The sequence below is a fragment of the Anas acuta genome, chromosome 2, assembly GCF_963932015.1.
Source record: "Anas acuta chromosome 2, bAnaAcu1.1, whole genome shotgun sequence".
Taxonomy (NCBI): Eukaryota; Metazoa; Chordata; class Aves; order Anseriformes; family Anatidae; genus Anas; species Anas acuta.
In genome coordinates, this window is record NC_088980.1 from 10490477 (window position 1) to 10513720 (window position 23244).

The window sequence follows — 23244 nt, forward strand, 5'->3', positions numbered from 1 at the left end:
GGCGATGGCGGGCACCTGGGCGCTGCTTCGTGCCTCCTCACAGACACGCCGCGGCTTCTCCCCTCTCTCTGTAGCCACGCGTGTGGTTGACAGGTTTCCACCTGTTACACCCTTCCGTGGAAAGCTTCACATTTTCCTTTGCTTGCTGTTGAGGGATGTTATTAAAAGATGGGCTGATACACGGCTTGGGAGAGCCAGGGGTTGGTCACTCCACGCCTGAGTTACAACAGGTGCCGCCTGAAGTTTTACTCACACATCCTTAGATAAAGCTGCTTCCTTTGTCATTTTGTCAATATATAGGAGTACCCGGGGTGGTACCGACAATCCAGACTCTTGGGATTACACAAGTCCTGCTCTGCAGAACTAATAAATCCTGATTTTCCACAGGTTTGCATCCTATGTCCCTTTATAGATATGCTTGCTTCACACACCTTCCTCCTATCATTCCTTTATCTTGTCAATAACATAACCCCACCAATTTTGGGAGGGGCAGCTGTTGCTTCTCCTTGCTTATCAGTTTGCTGGTACACCCTTGTTGATTAATCTCAGCATTTATGTGCTGAGTATTATCAGTATTATTCATCTGGACATAAGTGCCCAACCTTCCACTCAGTGGGGCAGTCAGGGCTCTTTCTCCTTTCTTCAGCCAACTTTCACAAAAGTTGCAGAGCTCTGAGACAGGCAGGGGAGAGCAAATTTAGTCCATAGGCTAAAAAGTTATGAAAAAAATAAATGACAAACAGGGAAGCTATGTTAGTTTCACATCCTTAAAAAATGAAAACAATCTCATCTCAATTATCAAGAGAAATGGAAAGTCAGAAAGGAAATGGCACAAAAGATAAAGCTGTTTGGCCAGTATTGTACAGCAAAACTGGAAACAGTCCAGATCTTGGTACCTGATTGCGTTGTTCTTGTATCATCTTTCCAAATTCCCTTCATGCCTGCACTTAAACACAATGGATGACTCGAGGAAAAATAAATGGCCATAGATACACAGAATCCAGAGTGGGTGAGGTTGGAAGGGACCTCTGAAGTGCTCCCTCACATTGAGCCAGAACCTCCTGTGCTTCAGTTTGTGCCCGTTGCCTCCTGTCCTGTTGCTGGGCACAACTGAAGAGAGACCAGCTCCAACCTCTCAACACCCTCTCCTCAGATATTTATATATATCAATGAGATCTTCCCTCAGTCTTCTCTTTTCCAGGCTAACCAGGCCCAGTTCTCTCAGCCTGTCCTTGTACGTCAGGTGCTCCAATCCTCTGATCTTCGAAGCCCTCCTCTGGACTTGCTCCAGTAGTTCTATGTCCCGCTGGTACTGGGGAGCCCAGAACTGGACACAAGACTCCAGGTGTGGCACCACCAGGGCTGAGTAGAGGGGGAGGATCACCTCCCTTGACCTGCTGGCAACACCTCCCAAATGGCTAGGAAACTGCAGGGCAGCATAATACTCTATAAAAGCTTTTTTTTTTTTTTTTTTAAACTGGGGATATCGAGTATGACTGTGACCCATTTGGATCCCAATAATATCAAACTACTGTAAATGTGGCTGTGGGTTGTTTGTCTGTGTGGTTTTGTGTTGTCTGTTTGCATTTACTCGATTCCTAAATACGTGTTTTGCTGATATAAACTTTCTTGTGAATTTTTCAGTTCTAAGGTTGAGTAACACCTAGTACAAGTGGTCATATTCTTTGATGGCTCCTTCAATTACTGCAAATACTGTCATGATTTTCTCATTTTTTCAATCCCTTCATTATAGGTTTTGGACTCCATTGCTCCATTTTACTTCCCTATTTAGCTTCACAGTATCAGAATCAGGATATTACTGTACCACAAACCAAAATTAAAATTCAAAATATGAGAAAAAAAAAGTGATTGAATTAACATGATGTTATGCCAACTAACACTTCACCATATGCAACATTTTATTCTGCTGTCCTTTACGTCTCGGTGTGCGTTCTGCAAATGAGCTGGATATAGAACTGGTAGAGTACCCCATACAGTCAATAATAATATATCAGAGAAGCACAGTAGAAAAAAAAAAAAATGAATCTTGTAGTAGCATTTGGTATGACGAACACATAATTGTAGGCCTGACAACCTAGCATTGATCCTGGCCAGACTGATGAATTAGTCGATACAGAAGTCTGATTAATTAGAATTAAAGGTGAGTGATACAGCGCCAGTCAAATAGGAAAACAAAAGCGAGATCTTGTGATATTGATTTGAAAGCATTTATCTGTAACATCAAGAGAAAGTTCTGATAAAGAGGTTACAGCTGACTTCTTAGAACTGTAGATAACCAACTTGGCCTCACGCAGTATTTTGGTGAAGAAACTGGGTGGTATAAAATTAGCATACCATTATTATAATAGAGACAAAAGAGTCTTGTTAAGATACAAAATCTGCTGCTTGAGGGTTAAGTTAAAGTCACTCTCTTAGAGTACTTGATACAATGTTATCAACAGAAGTTATTTGTTTATTCTTTTATTTATTTTTTTATTTTTATTTTTATTTTTGTTGGTGTTGGCAAATTGCTGAATAATTTGATCCAGAAACTTCAGTTTGTTAAGCTAATTCACATATTTCCTGATCCTGCTGGTTTTTTGATACTTACAATAGCTGTCTTCTTGAACATGTCAAGAACACTTGTAGTACTTATACCACAGAGATCACTCTGGCTTTTCCTTAAGTATCCTATAGTGAATTATATCAGCTACAGAGCTGATCACGTTTATCTCAGATAATATTTATTCTTTTCATATCCTGCTTTGTAGGCCCGTTGCCTCCTTAGAATTTTAATTAATACTTTTTGATTACAATGTTCCTTTACACACATTCTTAGTCATTTTTGTTTGTTCCCCCTTTTTGTAGGATTCCTTCTTTATTTCGTTAAAACTCAATAGCTTCCATTGGAGTAAAACCTGGGATTACAGTAGTTTGCTGTGATGCCTTTTAACCAGTAAGTACCAATACTATATTTGAAAACAGCTTCCTAGAAAGATCTTGTTTATAAATCTTTATTTATTTATTTATTTATTTATTTGGGGGGGGGAATGGTAGGAATGAGAAAAATTGGCAAATTTTAGTTCATATGGTGAAAAAGAAAAATCTAGGTTTCCCCCAACTTCTTTGGATTTCACACAACAAAATATGTTTTGGAAGCAATTTTAATTGTTGCTTCCAGATTAACACTTATTCTTCCTGAAGACCAGTATTTGATACTTACTTGATTTGACCTTATTTTAGTCAACAGCTTTGTTTCAGTATGCAGCTTTTCTCTACAGATTTTTAACTACCGAATAGAAATCTTTAACTATGAATAGAAATATGAGAATGTTTACACAGATAGGAGTTTTAGCTTTAAAAAAAATAAAAAGGAATTATTAATGGAAAACATATTTTTATTTAAGTGTACTTCTGGGTTTGATTTTGTCCTGCTGTCTCAACCTGCTTCAGATCATCTAGCATATAGCATGAATATTCTCTACCTGCTTCAAATTATCTAATATGTAGCAGAGAATGAGTTAGAAGACTCTACCATCAGTATATAGAGCTTCTGTTGTTTGGAACAAACCCATGTATCTCTGATATAACCCAATCTGCCTTCATTTTCACTGAATGCATGAATTCTACTAATGATAAGATGCTCAAATATTTATTGTTAGACGTATATGTTCTTAAGTTTTCACCTTAATCATCATTTGTTTTTTTGTTTGTGGTTGTTGTTGTTGTTGTCCCCCTAACAGGCCTCTTACAAATTATGGCTCAAAACTCAAGGCACATAGGTCACTTCAGAGATCTGCGTTTTTGCTGTTTCTGTTTATGGGTCTGGAGGAATGACTACCAAAACCATTTTGAACACTTTGTGAGAGATCACTTATGCGCCTATACTGATGATAGTATTTGAGTTTTCTTCTTATCTTCAGCAGAAATTGGTGAATCTCAGAATTCACCAGAAATTCAGAATTCAACAGAAAAGGGGGGGGGGGGGGAGGGGGGAAAGCTACAAAGCCTAGATCCTGGTAAGTCTCTTTCTTCATACAAAACATTTATTTATTTAATTAATTATTTTTAAGTAAAGGAATGATCATTTTTAAATACAGTGTAGGGTTGACATGTTTTCCCCATGAGAGTACATATTTCTCATATTTTTTTTTGTTGTAATTCTGTGGTATGTAAGTTCATACACAGATGGAGAAAAAAGCGATATTGCATCATAGGATTAGAGGAACATCCAAGACAAATAATAACGCATTATTATGAAGTATTAAAAGCTGTTATTATGTATTCCTGTTTTTCAGATAATGCAGGTGAAGAACAAGCCACAAAATACAAAAGCATGTACTACCTACAATCTTACTAAAATTCTCAGGGCTACCAAAGGCCTAGCTTACAACACCTTTTTCTTTCCAAGAGAAAGTAGGGCATCCTTTTATGCTATATAGTGATAGAACAGATGCATGTCTTTCTTTTTTTTTTTTTTTTTTTTTTTTTTTGCATGTGTTCACATGACTCTAATACCCATTTTTAGAAAAACAGTAGAACTACTGACATATTCATATTTTTCTTTTTTTTTTTTCCTCACTAGATTGGTGATAAAATATCATTTATTTTGATAAATGATGGAAAAACAAAGACATGCACAAATTTTAGCTCTGTTGTTCCACAGGTGTTCCTCCAACTTGCGTTCTCATGCAGCAGTTAAGCTTGTTTGATCACTGGCTTTAAGCTTTGGAAAATTCTGCACAGTCCCTCTAGTGGTGCCTTCCCACATCTGTGATTTTTCTTGTCATAGAGCTACTTGACTAGTATACTCTGGTAGGGGGAATAAAAAGCTACTGGCAGCCAAAACTGTTATTTTGTTTGTTTGTTTGTTTTGGTATCTAACACATATGCACACTCTAAAGAAGTAGATGGTACATCCAGAATTTGAAAAAAAAAAAAAAAAAAAAAAAAGGTATTTTGTTCTGTCCAGTCTTTGGTATTGCTGTCACATTTACTAGTTTTATTAATATGTGCTTGCTGTATTGTTATTAAAAATAAGTTGAATTAGAGTACTTGTAGGTAGTTTTTGTCCTTCAGCTTCTGTATGGAGGACATCACATGTGCAGAATATGCTTTACTCAGCAGATGCATAGTTCCATGCACTTGTAACACTTCACCACCTTGGCTAAAAAGCTCTTGGAATTAATCCAGGATGATTTGTACACACATTTCTGCTTTTTCAGGGAAAAAGATATAAAAAATGCTTATGGGTTATTATTGTTCTGCCAGACAGCTAAATTATTCATATGAATGTTTATAAATAGTTTAGTATTCATAGACGCTTAGTGCAATATAGCTCTTAAAAGCCATAATGTCTTTTATTTTCTTTTTAAATATCATTGTTTTTATCCTAATTGCTTAATTTGCTTTAGTGATACATGATAAAGGAAAATACTTCATATTCCAGACAGAGAGATAACTTTACAGCCTTTTTAATTTATGTTATGAAGCAAGGAAGCATGGATAGGAGAAATCTGCATACAAGGATGTACCGCACTGTATATACTTGCCAAGTGACTATTTAAGGTCAAGAACTCAGGGTTAAATTTTATCTCTGAAGTCTAATGACAACTCCTGTTGAACTTCACGATTGTTTCTCACATGCCAAAATGCCTTTTCTTTTTCCCCTCGGTAAGCAGCTTTCTACAAATGTTAATAGCAAATACTTCAGTAAACTCACTCCCCCTTTTCATGCAATTACAACTTTATTTTTTTGTCCCACTAAAAAGAAAACAAACAAACAAACTTCAAGCGCCCAGGGGAGTTTTTAGTCAGCCCGTTAAATCGAGCAGCACGTTGACAGGGTACAAATATTCGCCGTGCAAGCAGCGCCCGCCTTCCCCGCAGGCCGTCCCTTACTCCCTGCTGCAGAAAACAACTCCGAAGCTATTTATACGATTATTATCATTTTACATTTGCAGCTCTTTACACGTGCCGCTGCGGTGCCACCGTTTCTCCTCACGCCGAGGCTGAGGGGCGCACCGGCCGCCATTTTACACCGCCCTCCCTTTCCTTTCCCTTTACGCCGTGCGGCCGTAGCACCGCCCGCTCCGGGGCGGGCTCCCCGCTCCCTCCCCGCCCAGCCCACCGCCGCCGGTCGCTAGGCGAGCCCGGACGCCCTCCCGCTGCCGTTTCGTGCCCTCCCGGTGGCGGTGGGACGCGGCTCCCCCTCGCCATGGAGGGCGATAAGGTGAGCGGCCGGCCAGCGGGGCTGCGGGAGCGGCGTGAGGGGACCGCGGTGGGGCCGTCCCGCCTCGCCCCCGTGCCCCTCAGGAGGGCCCGCAGCCTGAGGGGAGGAGGCGGGGGCGGCAGCCGGGATCCTCCGCTGCTGGTCGAGGCCGTTCCTCGTCCGGCTCGGCCCTGAGGGTGAAGGGGTGCAGCCAGCTGGCGGCCTCAGCTCTTCTGCTGCTGCCCTGGGGCTCAAGTCTCCCGGTTTTGTCACCGCAACGATGAAACTGTCACCTACGTGGCATGAGGAAGCCCTTATTCCGTGCATGCCCTGAGGAATAAGGGTTATTCCATTAGGGGAATAACTCTTCTCGTTGGGGTGGCTGCATCAGGCACAGACCTCCCTGCTGAAGGGATCTGGTTGTTGATGAAAACTCCCAAAGCTGTTCCTGATTCAGATCGTAGACGAAAAACCTTAGGTAGCCGCTACTTCTGTAACTGCTGAGGTTTGGTGCTTTAGGGACTCACATAACTTTTGCATGGTGCTGTTGTGTTGTGAAAAGTTCATAGAGCTCCAAAATAAAAGGAAAGAAAAAAACAAACAAACAAAAAACAACTGCTACATTGTATTGGTGTGCAATTATGTTACATCTTCCCTTGGAACAGCAATGGTATCGTATCACTTTTTTTGGAAAAATCATGAACATTTTTACAAAAAAAAAAGTAAACAAATATATAAATCATGGTATAATTTTTAGAAAAGATAATTTAGAAAATCACTTTTATTATTACTATTATTTTCAGTCTGGATTTTACAGTTAATTAATTAGTGAGCCTACAGAACAAAGTGCTGTGAAAAAAAGCATGGCAAAGTTTGTGACGCTTCATTACATTGGATGCACTCTAAAGGCTTTCATTTTGACACCGTTTCACTACCTGTGGTGCATCACAAACCTCTTTATTGAAAAGAGATGGGTTAGTGAATTGTGATGGAATGCTAAACTTTGATCTAATGTTGTTTCAGGTGTGCTGGCATGTTTTAAGACCCCCAAAGATCCAGAGGCATTTGTACAGCCACACTGTTTGAGAAAGCCTCCTTCTGTAGTTTCTATTCTGTCAAATCAAGGCTCTCACTCATGCTGTTTACCAATTTGAGAGCTCTCAGATAGGTAACTCAAATTGGAAATGAGAGAGAGAAATATTTACATGTGAAGAATAAAGCACTTTTCTCTGGCTTTAAGACTGCAGAAATACATCATACTGCTTTTGTTTCTTTTTCTTTAGAATCATAGTTAAAGAGAATCATACATTCTTAACAATGATAAGAATAACATTTTAAACAGAATGTAAGATTAAGTTCTGAAAAACTCTAGTCTTTCTAGGTTATGAGTGAAGAGCCCCCTCTTGGTGTCTTAAAGAGGTTCTCTGAGGTAGTGAGGATGCTTAGTTTGCTGACTTCATAAGGCTTGATCTTTAGTTTAGGGGACAGATGTTTAAAAGTCAAATTGTTTCATAGAACTTCTTGAGTTCACAAAATTGTGGCACTTAATATCTGCTAATGAGCTCCCTGTGTTCTCAGGTGCATGAATTGAGTTAAACCTCAGTGTGGCTTAAATAACTAATCTTATTTTGGATTTAAATGAGTGTATGGGGACTTTTAAGTTAGTAGCCAGGTGAGCAATTTAGATAAATCTTTTTAAAGTTTGTCCTAAACATTTATTTCTGTATGTACAGCAATTCCTCTGACACTTTTGTACTTACTGACGGAGGGACAGTGCTCTCAAAGGTATTACATTTCTTCAAACTTTAAAAAGGGTCCCTCTCTATTTGTTAGTCTTCTGCAAAAGCAAGGAATGAAGTAGGAAATCATCATATATAAAAAGCATCATATTCTGGTGGTGGTAGTGAGATGAAAATTGTTGACCTCAGAAAAGTGGCAGATGTACCTTTTTGGGCACTGGAAAATCAAGTCTAAATGTTGGCTACATTTTTTTTGTTCTGTTTTAAAATAAATCTCAAACTGCCTTATCTAATATCTACTGACTATGCTCTTTTTAGGCTATTAGCATCATTAATGTTCTTACTTTGTTTTCTGATATGTACCTAAAAAAAATAACAATCATGCATTATATGTTTGGGATTTTATATAGGATACCGTACTACTTGCCATATATAGCTTGATCCTTTCCTTTGAAAAAATATTCTTTGTTAAATGATTTTTCACTGCAAATTGATTACTGCCTTCTGCTGTCTTTTCTGTTCTAGAGAAGAACCAAAGAAGATACTTGGAAATCAGAAGAACTTAAGAAACATCTTAGGGTAATTTTATTTTATATTTATTATGTTTGATGCTAAGTTACCTTACAGAAATCACAGAATCATTATGGCTGGAAAAGACCTCCAAGATCATCTGGTCCAACCATCACCCTACTACCAATGTCACCCACTAAACCATGTCCCTAAGCACCATGCCCAACCTTTCCTTGATCACTCCCAGGGACTGTGATGCCACCACCTCCCTGGCCAACCCATTTTAATGCCTATCTACTCTTTCTGAGAAGAAATGTCTCCTAATTTCCAACCTAAATCTCCCTTGGCGCAACTGTCACTTATTGACAGTCTAAACAGAGAAGATTAGCAAACATGAAGACTTGTTCCACCAGACACTATGCCTTGTCCATCCTCTTTAATATCTTTATTGATGATTTGGATGAGGGAATTGAGTGTATCCTAAGTAAGTTTGCAGATGACACCAAGTTGGGGATAAGTGTCTATCTGCTGGAGAGTAGAGAGGCCCTGCAGAGGGACCTGGATGGGTTGTGTCAGCGGGCAGAGGCCAGTGGAATGAGGTTTAACATGGCTAAGTGCTGGGTCCTGCACTTTGGCCACAACAATACCACGCAGTGCTACAGGCTTGGGGCAGAGTGTCTGGAAAGCTGTGCAGAGGGAAAGGATCAGGGGGTGCTGACTGATGCTCGCGTGAACATGAGCTGGCAGGGTGCCCAGGTGGCCAAGAATGGCATCCTGGCTTGTGTCAGATATAGTGTGGCCAGCAGGACCAGGGAGGTGATTGTCCCCCTATACTGTGCTTTGGTGAGACCGCATCTCGAGTGCTGTGTTCAGCTTTGGGCCCCTCTATACAAGAAGGACATCAAGGCCCTTGAGCATGTCCAGAGAAGGGACACGAAGCTGGTGAAGGGCCTGGAGCACAAGTCCTGTGAGGAACGGCTGAGGGAACTGGGGGTGTTTAGGTTGGGGAAGAGGAGGCTCAGGGGAGACCTCATTGCTCTCTACAACTACCTGAAAGGAAGTTGTGGGAGCTGGGGGTCGGCCTCTTCTCGCAGATAACTGTTGATAGGACTAGAGGGAATGGCCTCAAGTTGTGCCAGGGGAGGTTCAGGTTGGAAATGAGGAGACGTTTCTTCTCAGAAAGAGTGGCCAAATAAAACAGTGGTATCTGACTTGCCCACTGCCCAAATCTAAGCTGTACTTACTCAGTTTCCTACATGCATATTATATATTGTAATTGCTGTTATTATCTGTTATGTTTGTCACATGCTTTTAAACTGGTTAATTGCTTTCTCCAAAGGCATCTGGCCAAATATGCATTCAGTCACCAGTTAGTAACACCATTCATATTCATTTTGTGCTGCATTTTTTAAGAGGTGTTTTCCAACATATATATTTCTTTCTGTGTCGTATGCAGATCCCCGTTAATTCTTTGATAAAAGATACTCTACTTGTTCATCTTGTCTACCTAGCTTTCTGCCAATTACATTTCAAAGCTCCCCATTGCTTCAATGCCAGTGCTACAGTATAAGTACTTTGTACTTTTTAGATACTCAGTAACATTTCTTCTACTTCCAAATAGGGTAGAGCAAACAAATTTGAGACAATGTTTTGGTTCCAACTGAAGTAGTGTGGTTGGGCTTTCATTTCTGTGAAACAGATGGATAAAGTTTAATTCAGTGTACTCGTTGACTGCAATCAAAGAAAGTTCTGTTTGTTCTGCATTAAAAAAATAGCTGAAATCATGGATGTAGTGAAACTAGTGGGAGTTTTGGTACTTGATTCAAGAAGGTTCAAATATAATCTGTTATAATGTTAAAAATAAAAATAAAGATAGGAATAGTAGCATCATCATGGGATCTAGGCCAAAAATTTTCTTTCACAACTTTTATATGCTGTTTTTTTCCTTCTCTTCAAGTAAAAGCAAATCTTCTATTCTAAAGGCAGTTATGGGATGCCCAGTTATCTATCATTGCTCTTTATTTCTGTTACGTATTTTACAAGATGGCATAGTTTCTGTCTACATGAGCTAACAGCTTTAAGATAGTAATTTTTTGACCTAACTCTAAGCGGGATGCACAGTTCTACACTATTTGTTTTACCAAATTCTTTCCACAGACATTGAAAATGCAGCTTATGAATCTCACTTACTAGTTCTCTTTACAATGAATTACAGACATGGTGTTAGCAATTTTATGTACAAAGTAAGCCTAGAGATATATCAGTATTTTAATACAGCTAAGGAAATTAAATTCAGTTAGCAACCCAGAAATTGATTTTTTTTCACGTGTATATGTTATATCTAAATAGATTGCTAAATTAATATATTATTATTATTATTATTATTATTATTTGTACTCCAGGCATCACAACTGAAGGGTCAAAATGAAGACAAAAAGCACAGAGAAAAGCAACTGCAGAAAGAGAAGGCTGTTGATGACACAGGCACTCATAAAGATGAACGCAAAGACAGAGGGAAGAGCAAGGAAAGAACAAGAGAGAGAGAGATATTTAAATCTGTTGAAAGAGACAAAGATAAAATGAGAGAGAGAGAAAGGGGAAAAGAACATCACAGAGAACGTGACAGAGAGAGACACCGAGATAAGCTTCGAGAGCCAAGTTTGGATAAGGAAAGATACAGTGTACCGAAAGATAAAGACAGGGAGAGTGATAGAGAACATGATAAAAAGCATAAAAGACATGAGATAAAGCAAACAGACCTGCAAAATAATCTGAAACCATCTGAAGGAGGAGAGAAAGAACATTATAGAAAAAGAGAAAAAAGCAGACATCGTTTGGGTATGTTGCTTTGTGTTGCTCTTTTACTTTGAAATATTTGATATTTAGGTAGAAGTACTGTGCAGCTGTACAGAGAGGATGAACACAGGCAGGTTGGAGTAACTACTGAAATATAAATCCTTACAGAATCCTGTCATAACTTAGTTTTATTTTGGTGCTTTTTTGAATGTTGATGCTGGTTTCCTTTCCTCTGAAGAGATAGTGAATTTCACTGCTATTGTTGGTCAGTTGACTTGAAAAGAATAAGTACCTTTCTGCCCAGGCGTTGTCTACTGAGTGATCAGTTTGAATCCCAAAGTTGCAGGGTTATTGCTGAAGTTAGTAGCATGTGTCATTTCTCTTACCATTACAAAAGACAATTTAAAGCAGATGGGTTCACCAGGAAGGAAACAGGAATAGCCAGTTTTGGAGAGAGAATTTCAAATGAACAATCTGTTATTGTAGAAAGCTATTATGTTTTAGAAATCAATATCCCTGAAATGCTCTTTTCTAGTCTGGAGCTAATTACGTACAGAGTTTGAATATAATAAAGTCTGCTCATTAATTTTTATATATATTTTTCAGAAGAGGAGAAAATAAGAGATGAAGAGCGAGAAAGAAGACATGCAGAAAAGAAGGTAAAGAAAGAGAAAGGAATTAAGTGTTTTGTAATGAAATGAGATAAAATTGCAAAATAATGAAGAAATCAGACCCCAGTCTAGAAATTCAAGATTGCCATGTATAGTAAGGTTCTCACAAGTGTACAAAATACATAACAAAATATATCTGAACCATTCTGATTTAAGGAAATATTTACTCCCTTTTTTTTTAAAAAAAAAAAAAAAGTAAAATGAAATTTGGATAGCAAACAGCTTTATTTTTGTATAGCTTCATCAAATTTTTCCTTCTGCTATATATATTACAAGGATATTGGTAAGTATGCATCCCATTTTATGATAGATCACCTAGTAAATAAAGAATTAAATTAGTGTGTAAAGATTATGTAATCCAAAGACTTTTCTGTAGCCGACTGAGCAGTGTTTCTGAAGAACTATTCAGAATCTCAAGTGATGTGATAAGTTGTTAGTTGCTTCGCTATTATATTTGATAAAAAATTTGGCTGGAAGATCCACGCTGTCAGAAAGAGATTTGGTATTTAACAAATCTGTCTATTTTTGACCATTAAAATGATGGATTTGTAAAACAGTCTTGTAGAACTTTCTAACTCTTTAATGTTATTTTTCTCATTGCAGGATAACAATACCAAAAAGGGCATTGACAAATTTTTAGCAATTGAAGTTGAAGAAGGTGAACGGGGACACAAGTTGCAGAAAGATCAAGAGCTGGATAAAGAAGAAAAGAGGAGATACAGGGAAAAACAAGAACATTATTTTAGGTCAGGAAAAGAGAGGCTTTCAAAAGAGAGAAGTCATAAACCTTATGACAAGGAAGAGGAAGAAAAGTACAAGTCAAAAGGAGCTAAAGAAGGATATTCCCATGGAGACAGACGACATCCAACAGAAGCTAATAAAAGAGTAAAAAGTGGAGAAAATGAAAGAAAGAAGCATGATCTTAGGGTTAGTTTTTTAACGCTAAAATACATTAACTTATCACTCTAATTGTTGATATATTGTTATTAATGAAAATACTGGGATCGTATGTCAACATTTTCTGAAATTTGAGGCTAAGGTTGTAGGTGAACATACTACATATGCATTTAAGTGTCCTAAACCAGAGCTGATTCCACCTGTGAAATCTAAATGGGAAACTTATGTATGTTAGAAGTTTATTTTTTCATAAAATTCTTGATTGCTATGACTTTGAAAATTTTCATTAACACTGTGAAGTAGAGATTAGGCTAAAGGTCCATTAAAATGTAGTGACTGCCTGAAAAAAATAAGGATTTTTTTAAAGGCTATTTTGATGTTTCTTATAAAGGGAACACGTACGTCTAACTCACAATTAGGCACATGAGTGTAGAGCCCTTTATATTTGTTTGTTGTCTTGACTTCTGAAGCCATTAAATATATTTTATATATAAATACAGAGCATTACAATGTATCATAGAGATTTAATCAGAAACTTGGAAATGTTACTGTTTTCTGTAAGTTCTCATTGTATTAGAATGAGAGAGGAAATTTGGCCTGTGGCAAAACTGGACCAGTAACTGGGCTAACAATTCATGTGTGGACAAGCAGTTTACAGTGGGCCCAGAGCATTCTTTAGCCATTGTTACTAATACAGTGACATGAAGATATCCTATAAAAATTGTGAATGTGTGACTTCTTTTACAGAACAGTGACTACAAAAAAGAGGAGGAGAATCAACAAAAAGAAAAAATGAGCCATCAGCATGTAAGGTAAAGAGATTTAAAATAAATGTGTATTATATGGCAATCTACTAAGATACAGTCACAACTGAAACATTAAGCATGAACTCATAATATCTCATAATAACCTCATAATGGCTTTTCCTCCAAGAGGATTTATTTAAAAATGTGTATATTTTTATTCCTTTTTTTTTTTTTCTACACCAGGGTGGTACTAGATATTTTGCAGTTCTTGCAAACTACAGGTATGTTTATTTAGGCACTTAGTTTGGGAGATAGAAATGCAATGCTCTACCATGTGAAATTCATTATGCAGTCATGTGGACAAATGTATGGTTCATGACAAGCTGTGTAGGACCCTCTTCAACTGTTTACTTCAATTTGAGTATCTCTACTTAGCTGCTCCACTGGATGATATCTAGTTGTTGTAAAAGGCGAAGGTTGAGGTTGTCCTGATTAGGAAGAGTAAATTTTAGGGTAATGTTTCCATTTTTTTAATTAGCAAATGGAAAATCTCTTTTAAAAGTTTTCTGTACATTCTAGTTCTCTTTGCATTCTTTAATGTTTCGGCCTTGTGAAATTCCTATACAGCTTTCTGAAGTATAACTCTCTGTATTTCATCAGTCACAATTCTTGTTCCTGAATCCTAGTTTAGCTTCCTAGCTCAATAGAAGACAGCCATGCTGGTGTCTGGGGACACTGACAGAGACAGTGAAGTCCCTACTGCTGTTGGCTAAGTATAATTACAGTTTCTTAAGAATGGGACAAATCACTTCAGTGTTAGTCAGTTTACGTTGTGGAAGTATATTCCTGTAAAAAGAAAACCGAAATAAACCCTCTACGTTGGGATGCTTCCTAGCAGCAACACTCAGCTGTGTCAAGCAGCATAGACTACAGAAGGTTGTATTTTGCAGCTGTTGCTGATGGGGTGCTGTGGGGTAGACACTGGCTGTGCATAGCTGGTAAAAAGGAGTTAGCTATTTCTGAATGGCATTATAGCATATAGGAATGTTCCTAACTCCCAGTTCAGTGTCCAGCAAATTTTTATTGTTGCTTTTTCATGTTCAATCATCTGTCCAAACACCAGTATATATGACCTCTCACTCACTTCTTAAGAACTCAGAATGCTCCCTTCTTGAAGTCTGATACTCAGCTTCTGAAATAATCAAACAAATCGCTACAGAGCAGAGGTGGTTGCTGATTTGCTCCTCCTCTCTGGCCCTGATTGCATTGTCCTCATAAATAGAACCCCTCAATGAAACACCAGGTTTGAATGTCAGTCTGATTTACAACTTTAGAGCATATTACACCAGTCTGATCTTGATCTACAGTTGGCTGCAGATATTGATAAAACTCAATGATGTGTAGGTTTCAAATTTTTTTCTCTTTAATTTTTCTTTTGTATTGATGCAATTATAGGCGTTACACTTGAACAAGTTTTTTTTTTTGATTCTTGGCTGATTAATCACTTGCTTTTTTCATTATCATTTTATACCATAAACAGATCTATAAAAATTATTTGTAGAAACAGATGTTTTTTGAAATTTTCATTTTTTTTAATTTTCAGGAAAAAACAACATTTTTTTCTTAAAGAAAGCAAACAAAATAGCCCCAGTGCTTTCTTCTGAGTTAACAAATGAAATTTACATTATCTTTTTCAATAGGACTGCAAAAGATAAAGGAAAAATCAGTGAAAAAGAGAGAAGGGACACAAGGCAAGAGGTAAAACTATTTGTTTTTTTCAATCTTAGAATGTTGTGATTTTCTTGCAATTAATGACAGTTACAATAAGTATTTCAATACGATGATATTCTAAGATAAAATAATGTTTATGTGTATTGATTGAGCTTCAGATATCTATTAGTCTCTCTTTATGGATACAGCATTAGAAAACAAATTTATTCTGTATAAATTTGCCAAGCATTAAAGGTAGCTATCTACTCAACTTTATTTCAGTATCTTCTACACATGAAAAGTAATTCTCAGTAGGTGGGAAGAGTTCAGACATAAGTAATATAAAAGATGTACACATACCTATATTATATCATTTATTTTTATAAACAGCTGACATAGGCAAATAAAATGTAGTGCAAGCCAAATAAAATGCAGTTACAATGTAGTTTGTATCTGTTACTTAAAACAGTTGCCAAAAGAGAGGAAAGTATTTTTGTAAATGGAAAGTTATTAAAAATTGTTACTTACCTAGGTTTTCAGCAAGTGTAGAAGGCAAGATTTGTGTTAATTTGGACTAGTCTGTGCAGACACAACCTAACTTTATTATAAAAAAAAAAAATTAAAAATATGTATTTTGAACTGTTTGTAACCATCCTCAAAAAGCCCAAATTCTCTTGGAATGTTGTAGGATTGTGGTCCTGATCTTAGAAAATGCCTTAGTACCTACTGAAGACATATTTTTCTGTATTCTTGTGCTGTGGGCAGTTATCTTTCATATATCCTCCAGCCATTTATCTTTCAAAAACATACTAACTTGTATTAGCTTTCATGCCATGAATATGTCTATTTCAAGGCTGATCTAAGACCTCTGTTATTCTTTCCTTCTAATTTCCAATATGTTTCTAGTATTATTACTTTAGGGCTAGCATTAGTTCAAATACTTTTTTAGGGTTTTCTTCCCCTATGAGTTTGTAGGAAGCAAGTTTGTTCTTTCTCCGACTTAATTTTGCTGACCTTTACAAGCCAAATTCTTTATTCCTTTCATCATCGTAGCAGCTCCTTATTTCAATTTGCATTGATTTTTCTTGAATATGGGTGGCCAGACTTGAACTCTGACTTTTCATCAGTGCTTCACGTAATACTGTACGTGACATAAATACTTACATGTTCCTAAAAGAAGCCTTCTGATGTATTCTTTGACTTAATTTGAATGGCTTGGCTCTTATCCCTGTGGTGACTAATACATTCAAACTGTTCTCTTCCTCTGTTGCTTCCAACAGCTGAGGTCCAGATTCAGCTCACCTTTAGGCATGAGTTGTCTGCTGAGAACCTAAATTTCCCTAAATTGCCTCTGTAATTTGTGGGGAAAAATAAGGAGTTTGGATTTCTTTTCTGTTAACTTCTGTTTCTTCATTGCCAATGGGAGGCAAACCAGGAGGATGAGATGCTTACTTGGGAGCTAACTCAAAAGGAATAATTGTCAAATTCTATGGGTTTGCCCTTTTTTTTTTTTTTTTTTTTTTTTTTTTAAACTATTTGTTACTCCAAATGCCAGAGTCATTTAGGTAGTCCAGCTTGTCTTCCTCATCTTGCTTTGTGTTGACAGTATATTCTCCACAGGCCTTTTAAAGTAGGAACCTAGCTGTGGTAGGGTGATTCTGATTTCCTATGGGAACTTAAGAGGTTCTTAGGAGGACAGTAGTATTTTGACAACTACTGACAGTTGGAGGCTTCTGCTATTTAAAAACTACATGTGCAAAAGATGCAGTGTTATAAACATATGCGTTAATAAACATGAAAGCTCTGTATACAAAGATTCAGAGATGTTAGTGTAACAAAGAATATAAATATATTTATATGTGTATTACTACGTTTATTTTCACTAAATGGAGTAAGGAAAAAAAACATTTCCATATAAGCTAGTTACTGCTGGGTACCTGCAACCTCACAGACAAAAGTAATTGGGGAAATCTTGCCCAATTTTGGCCAGTTTTGCCCAGATGGTCAACCTGACAAATATAATCTATTCTTGATCCCAAGACTGATCTGGGAAATGACTCAAAGTGGCAACCAGAATGACTGAAGTACTGTAGTGCTAGGAGTCTGATATCAGATTCTGAAAAACAAGATATCCATGTTAGCTGCTTACACTTGCATAATGTCTCTGTTGCTTAGGAGAGGAAGGCACTACATTCTGTGAAAAGTAGATGGCTATTATCATGCTGTAGTTGCAGTTGATAGAATAGGATTGCAGGTGTTGAGCTAGTCAAATTGCTGAAATAACCACAATGAATTTCATGAGTTTCTGATTTCTGGTCCTGGCAGGGAGTGGAAAGATAATGGATTTCTAGACTGAAGCCTATTATCTGAGACAGAAAGCTCTTGAACAGTCACGAAAGGATCAAATGTGTGCCTAACTTGGTGTTTGACAACTAGCTGCTATCCTTGGATTATAAATGAAGAAGGAAATAATAGGTGCTTCTGGATAATTTTCATAAAACCTCACATTTATTTTTGTTTTGAAGTCTGTTGAAATCACTTGCATGTAGATAATTTAATTTATTACTTGGAGGAGACTATTGAAGGAAAAGGATGAGTAAGGATTTGATATTGTTTAAGCTCTTTATTTATTGTGTATTGTTTAAGCTCTTTATTTTTTGATCATGTTAGGGTAATTACCTGATGTTATTTTAATCAATAAGTTAGTGAAAGACAGCTTCTTTGAAGTTATTTCAGGGATGCCATAAATCGTATTGCAAGAAAATAGTAGTAGATAATTCAATGTTAACAAATTTATTTATGTATAAAACTTATTTTCTCATTGCATCCATGTATCTGTTTTCCTGGTTCCAACATCTGCACTCTTTTATTATCAGATAGAGTCCCTTGGTATTATTTAGGTGTAGAGATAGATATTTTGGTGTAATCCCCTCAAAAATTCAACAGTATTATTTTGCTGTTACACTATCGTGAAAGCTGCTGTATACTATTGAATTTATAGGCAACAAATCAGTTTTTGTGTCTTTTCTGATAAAATTACAGGTGGGGAAAGCAGTTGTTCCTCCCAGTGTAGAGCTGAGTTCTCCGTTGTCATCTTAAATTATTATTTTACATCAGTAATAATCACTAATACACCTTTTTTGTATTTCTAAACTGAATTTGTTGCATATTTTTGTGAAAATGTAGAAATATATTTCAGAAATAGAACAACTATTAGTCTATATGCTAAGATTTAGGAGATTAAAAACCTAATTCTTGATAAGATTATATAACAGTTTCATTTATTACTTTTGTTTAGGAAATTAAAGATACACACATCTATAAATCAGACACAGGATTTGATAACTTCTCAGAAAATTATGAAGATGATTTTGAAGTAAGTAAAAACATACAATTGTCCTTTTTAAAATAATTCTTAGGAATCAAAATAATGGTTAATTTTATTAATAGAAATGAAAACTACAGGTTGTTGCATGGTTTTTAGTTTTATTTTCTGGATAACAGTGACCTTAACGTGTCTAACTAAATAATATGTAAATACACTGTTATGTTGAAACTCTCTGCTATATACTTAGATTTCATTGAAGATTGGGAACTTTCTCTTTTGTTGAAGTCTTCATAAAATTCTTTTTCTATCTTGCCGGATTTAAATTATTTAAATAGTTTACTGTGAAAAATGCTGAGTATTTTAAATAATGGCATCAAATTATCAATTTAATTAGAGAGAAAAAGCCTCATTACTTTTCATTGAAAAAAAAACTTTGGAAAAGGTATTGATGCATGGCAATCCCTTCACTAATTTGTTTAATTGGATTCCCATTTTTAGCTCTCTTTTGTTTACTTTAAAGTTGAGATAGAAGAGTTTGCAGAGTGAGCTTTCATTGCTAGCTGAACCAATGACATTGTCATTTTTGTTCAGCCAAAGTAGAATTCATCTCCACTTTGGTTATGTGTGATGTCTGCCATTGAGACATTAATTACATTCCCTTTGCATTCAGTGGAGAGAAGAAAGCACTTTTAGGCTTCTTCTTTTCATTTGTCAGATGCTTACTTCAGCATGAGACGGATTGTCTTAGCTGTGCTCCAGAGAATTATTAAAGCATGTGTCTAAGCATGCACTTGCAAGCAGGTAGAATGGAAGTTATGTAAATTTGAGAGTGCCGTTGAAGGGCAACTTGAATTTAAACTAGCAAATAACTTTATATGTCTCTGAATCATTTATTCTGCTGAACACCATTATGTTCTTTCTTTAAAGAACACGTAACTCACCTGAACATATAGTTCCTACTTTAGGATACTAAAAAAAAAAATGTCTATTTTGGGCAGTGAAGGGCAACGTTGGGGGATTTTCTTTTCTCAGTTAAAATTGCCACACAATCAACACATTATTGTTTTTATATCAAATGGTTATTTTCAAGTGCCTTTCAGTCAGAGGGTTTGTAGCCATCTGTATGATACTTTTGTTTTACTTTTAGTGCATTTCATAATTTGTTAAAAAGATTCTGAAAAATACAATATCTGCAATCCATGTTTATTAGTACTATTGCTTCTAAAGGATTATGAAGATGATTTTGATGATGATGATGAAGACAAAAGTGGTGAAGAAGGAGACGCAAAAGAAAAACTAGAAGAGATTCCTTTTTCCAAAACATCAGAAATTGAAGAAATTCAAAGAGCAATTAATGCAGAAAATGATAGAATTTCTATTTCGCTGCCAAAGAAAATCAAAAATGAAAAAGAGGAACCAATCACGGGTATGTGACTAGGCACCAGTCTTTTTTTTTTTATCAAATGTATGAATAACATATAAAACTTATGAGTAAACATGCCCCTTCTTCTGGAAGTCTGCTCAAATGCAGAAATCTGGTCCTTTGGATGAGTCACTTGGGTTTGTGGGTAAGTGCTGTAACTTTTCACATTGCTAAAGAATGATTCAGAGGCATTACTAATCGTTTAAAATGTGAAGTATAAAAATTTACAGACTAACGTTTCATATGTCTTACTTTGGTTAAAAGGAGAATGAGAGAGTTTGGATTTTGAAAACTGGAGGAGTGCTAGGCAGTTTGGGTCTTCTGGTGACGTTAATTGGCCTTCTTTTAAGCAAGGTTGAAGCCACTGCTCTGGTTGTGAAAGTGAGAAAAATATATCTACTACTTAAATGTGTAGTTTTATGTTACTTTTAAGATGCAGGGTTTTTCTCTGAAAAGTGACTGTGAAATTGCAGTTTTACATTCAGTTGATCTGATACCGCTGAGTGCCCATTCTGTTTATTAAATGAATTGCGTCTCTGGTTCCCCTTTGCACTCTCTATTCATGTGAATGGCAGTACAAATTGTGCAAAAAGAATCTTAGGTTTGTACTCCAGTTATTATATAGTAAAGCAGAACTAACACAGTGATGGAAGAATATAGCATGGAGTTTCTCTAAGTCTTTACAACATTAATACATTTTCAGTTAAGTTGTCATTGCAAGTCAGAACCACTCTATTGCAATATGGATTTTTTCTTGCAGATTTCTCTATTCTTATTATTTTTCTAATAAACATGTGGAATCAGTAACAGAGTTGAAACTCTAGATCTAATAAACAGTATAGAATTCTAATAAATAATATATTAGAATATATAGAGAGAATATATATTCTGAGCTATAGCACTTACTGCTGTACTGCAAATTACACAACAATTTTTTTTGACAAAGTTTTGATTTGTTTTAGTGAAAATGTTTATTGATCATTCTAATAATGATTTTGGAAGGTTAAGAGCACTTTAAAAATGCTACCTAATAAAAGCAATCTTCCTCAAAGGTAGTGAAACATCATCAGTCCTGGATGGAAGTTAGATATTAAGGTCAATTGGCTACGATCTAGCCAGGACAGCAAGTAAAATCAAGACAACATCAGATGCTGGACTTACTCTATTAACTGCTGCTTTTAAAACAACAGTTTCCAATGTTTTGCTTATTCATTCAAGGGCATCAGTTATATTTCTGTTGATGAGGTTCTCTGGTAGCTGTAGAGATGACTTCAGGTGTCGTATGTACCTGGTGTAGTGTGTGTGAATTTAATACAATTTTTAAATTGGTCGTAGGGCATTTTACTGTATACAGGGTAACAAGCGACCTGCTAATGACAGAAGAAAGGAAGAGTCACTTTCTGCATCAAAGTCTTCTAAAAATGAAAATTACAGTTGTCAATCATCTTGATTGACTGCTAAAGGACCAAAATAAGGGAAAAAGACTGTCTCATCATTAAAGTTAAAAAGCTTACTGTACTGATAGTGTGCTAGAGGTTGTGTAATGTGCAAAGTAAATTTTTTGGTAGCTTTGTGGTAATAAATCTGTTGCTTTTTGTACTTGCTTCTTTACATTTTAGTGCAGTGTAAAGTGTGAATTATAACACTAACAACATTTTATAATATCACAGAAGGGCAATATCCTCCTGCCAGAAACCCGTTTTGTGGAATATTCATGGATTTTGAAAAGGCAAATCAGCGACAAAGTAGCAGAAGTGTGGCTAGTAAGCAGAAGTAAGTGTGTTTTAAATAATCCATATAAAATGTCACCTCAATATGTGATTTGTCATTTTTTCATATTTGAAATATATGAAGTTTCCAAACTTGTGGGTTTTAGAGTCAAAATATAATTTTATAACCTAAAAGTAATTAGTTAAGTAGGCTTTCTATATGTCATTTTACAATGGAGATTTATCTGCATATTAGTTTGTGTAGCATTTCATTACAGAATGAGTTGCTAGCATTGTTGTTTCTCTGTATGTTTCATCAGTCACTTAATTAGATACCGATTTGCAATACTAAAGAGCCTTTTAGCTGTTCTTGGGACTCTGCAGAACTACAATTTCTTGAAATATTCAAGATAGGTATATACTGTTGCCAAAATAGCATATTCCCTTTTAGGGATAACACCAGTTGGTGTAAAAACATGTTATTACTGATTTAAAATTGATCTAGATTTCAGACTTCTAAGACATATCTGTTTTAAAGAAACAAATTGATGCCTGTTTCTTCTGGAACTTTCCAGGAGTTCCTGATTTATATGGAGCTTCATATGTCTCTCTGATTTTCAGTTAAATCAAATGGATGCATAAAACCAAGAACATTCAGTTTTATTGTTAATACTAGATTTCATTGCTTTGTGGCTGTTCATCAGTGGCTGATCTTCACATAAGGGAAATGTTATTGTCTAGGCTAACTCATCTTGCTTAAATTTATATGCCTAGATTTTATGCGAGTTCATTGCCTAGGCTTTCTCTTTACATAGTGGATAAAGATTAGGAAATTCAGGAAGACCTCTCTGTGAAGAATTGCCTTCTGAAATGTTTGTCACTCCCTCTCCTGATTGTGGAGGAAATATGGGCAAGCAGTTCAGATAAATAACTTCAGACTACTGAAGTTCAATAGAGTGAATCCACCAATCATAGTCTGATTCAAATGCCTTTCACACGAATGTATAGAGCACCACTGTATAGAACCTATCTTAGATAACTATGTATATAACTTTCTCTACATGCTAACAACATAGCTTGTGAAGGGTTTGTGGAGTTTAATACTGTGCTAATACATTGCTACCAATTAATAGACTGAAAAGATCCCATAAATGAGCTGTGGCACTCTGTACTTGTAAGTATAATTATAAGGCTTATTCCTTTAATGTATGAATTTGTCTGAATGTGTCATTAAGATTTGTAACTAGGAAGCAACATGCATGAGTCTGAATTATATCTCAGCAATCTGTTCCCACAATAGTTGTGAAAAAGTAGTGTATGAAGTGTATGAATGGTGTGAAGAAGTAAAAATAATAACATGGATAAGACAATGCAATATATATAGTTTAGTACCAAAAAGGAGATGGGAAAATTTCCTGTATGTATACAGAGAAATCCAGCCTAAACCACTGGAGGAGCAATTCCAGTTCACGTTGCTCTAGTCTATTCCCTTTTTAAGGACTTG

The 23244-nt window shown here is 36.2% G+C and overlaps 1 protein-coding gene across 2 annotated transcripts in view; it reads left to right on the plus strand.

The window, feature by feature from the left end:
- Window positions 1-5929: 5929 nt before the first annotated feature.
- Window positions 5930-23244, plus strand: part of DYNC2I1 (dynein 2 intermediate chain 1) — a 30658-nt gene continuing 13343 nt past the window's right edge. The window contains exons 1-10 of one of the 2 annotated variants that reach the window (XM_068673464.1): window positions 5930-6232; window positions 8476-8529; window positions 10863-11298; window positions 11863-11915; window positions 12531-12854; window positions 13572-13636; window positions 15271-15328; window positions 18579-18656; window positions 19836-20034; window positions 21702-21804. In XM_068673464.1, the coding sequence (XP_068529565.1) occupies window positions 6218-6232; window positions 8476-8529; window positions 10863-11298; window positions 11863-11915; window positions 12531-12854; window positions 13572-13636; window positions 15271-15328; window positions 18579-18656; window positions 19836-20034; window positions 21702-21804 (1385 nt within the window). In that variant the 5' untranslated portion in view covers window positions 5930-6217. Of the gene's footprint in view, window positions 6233-7921; window positions 7997-8475; window positions 8530-10862; window positions 11299-11862; window positions 11916-12530; window positions 12855-13571; window positions 13637-15270; window positions 15329-18578; window positions 18657-19835; window positions 20035-21701; window positions 21805-23244 lie in introns of those variants that run through there. The other variant, XM_068673463.1, reaches the window with a different exon arrangement.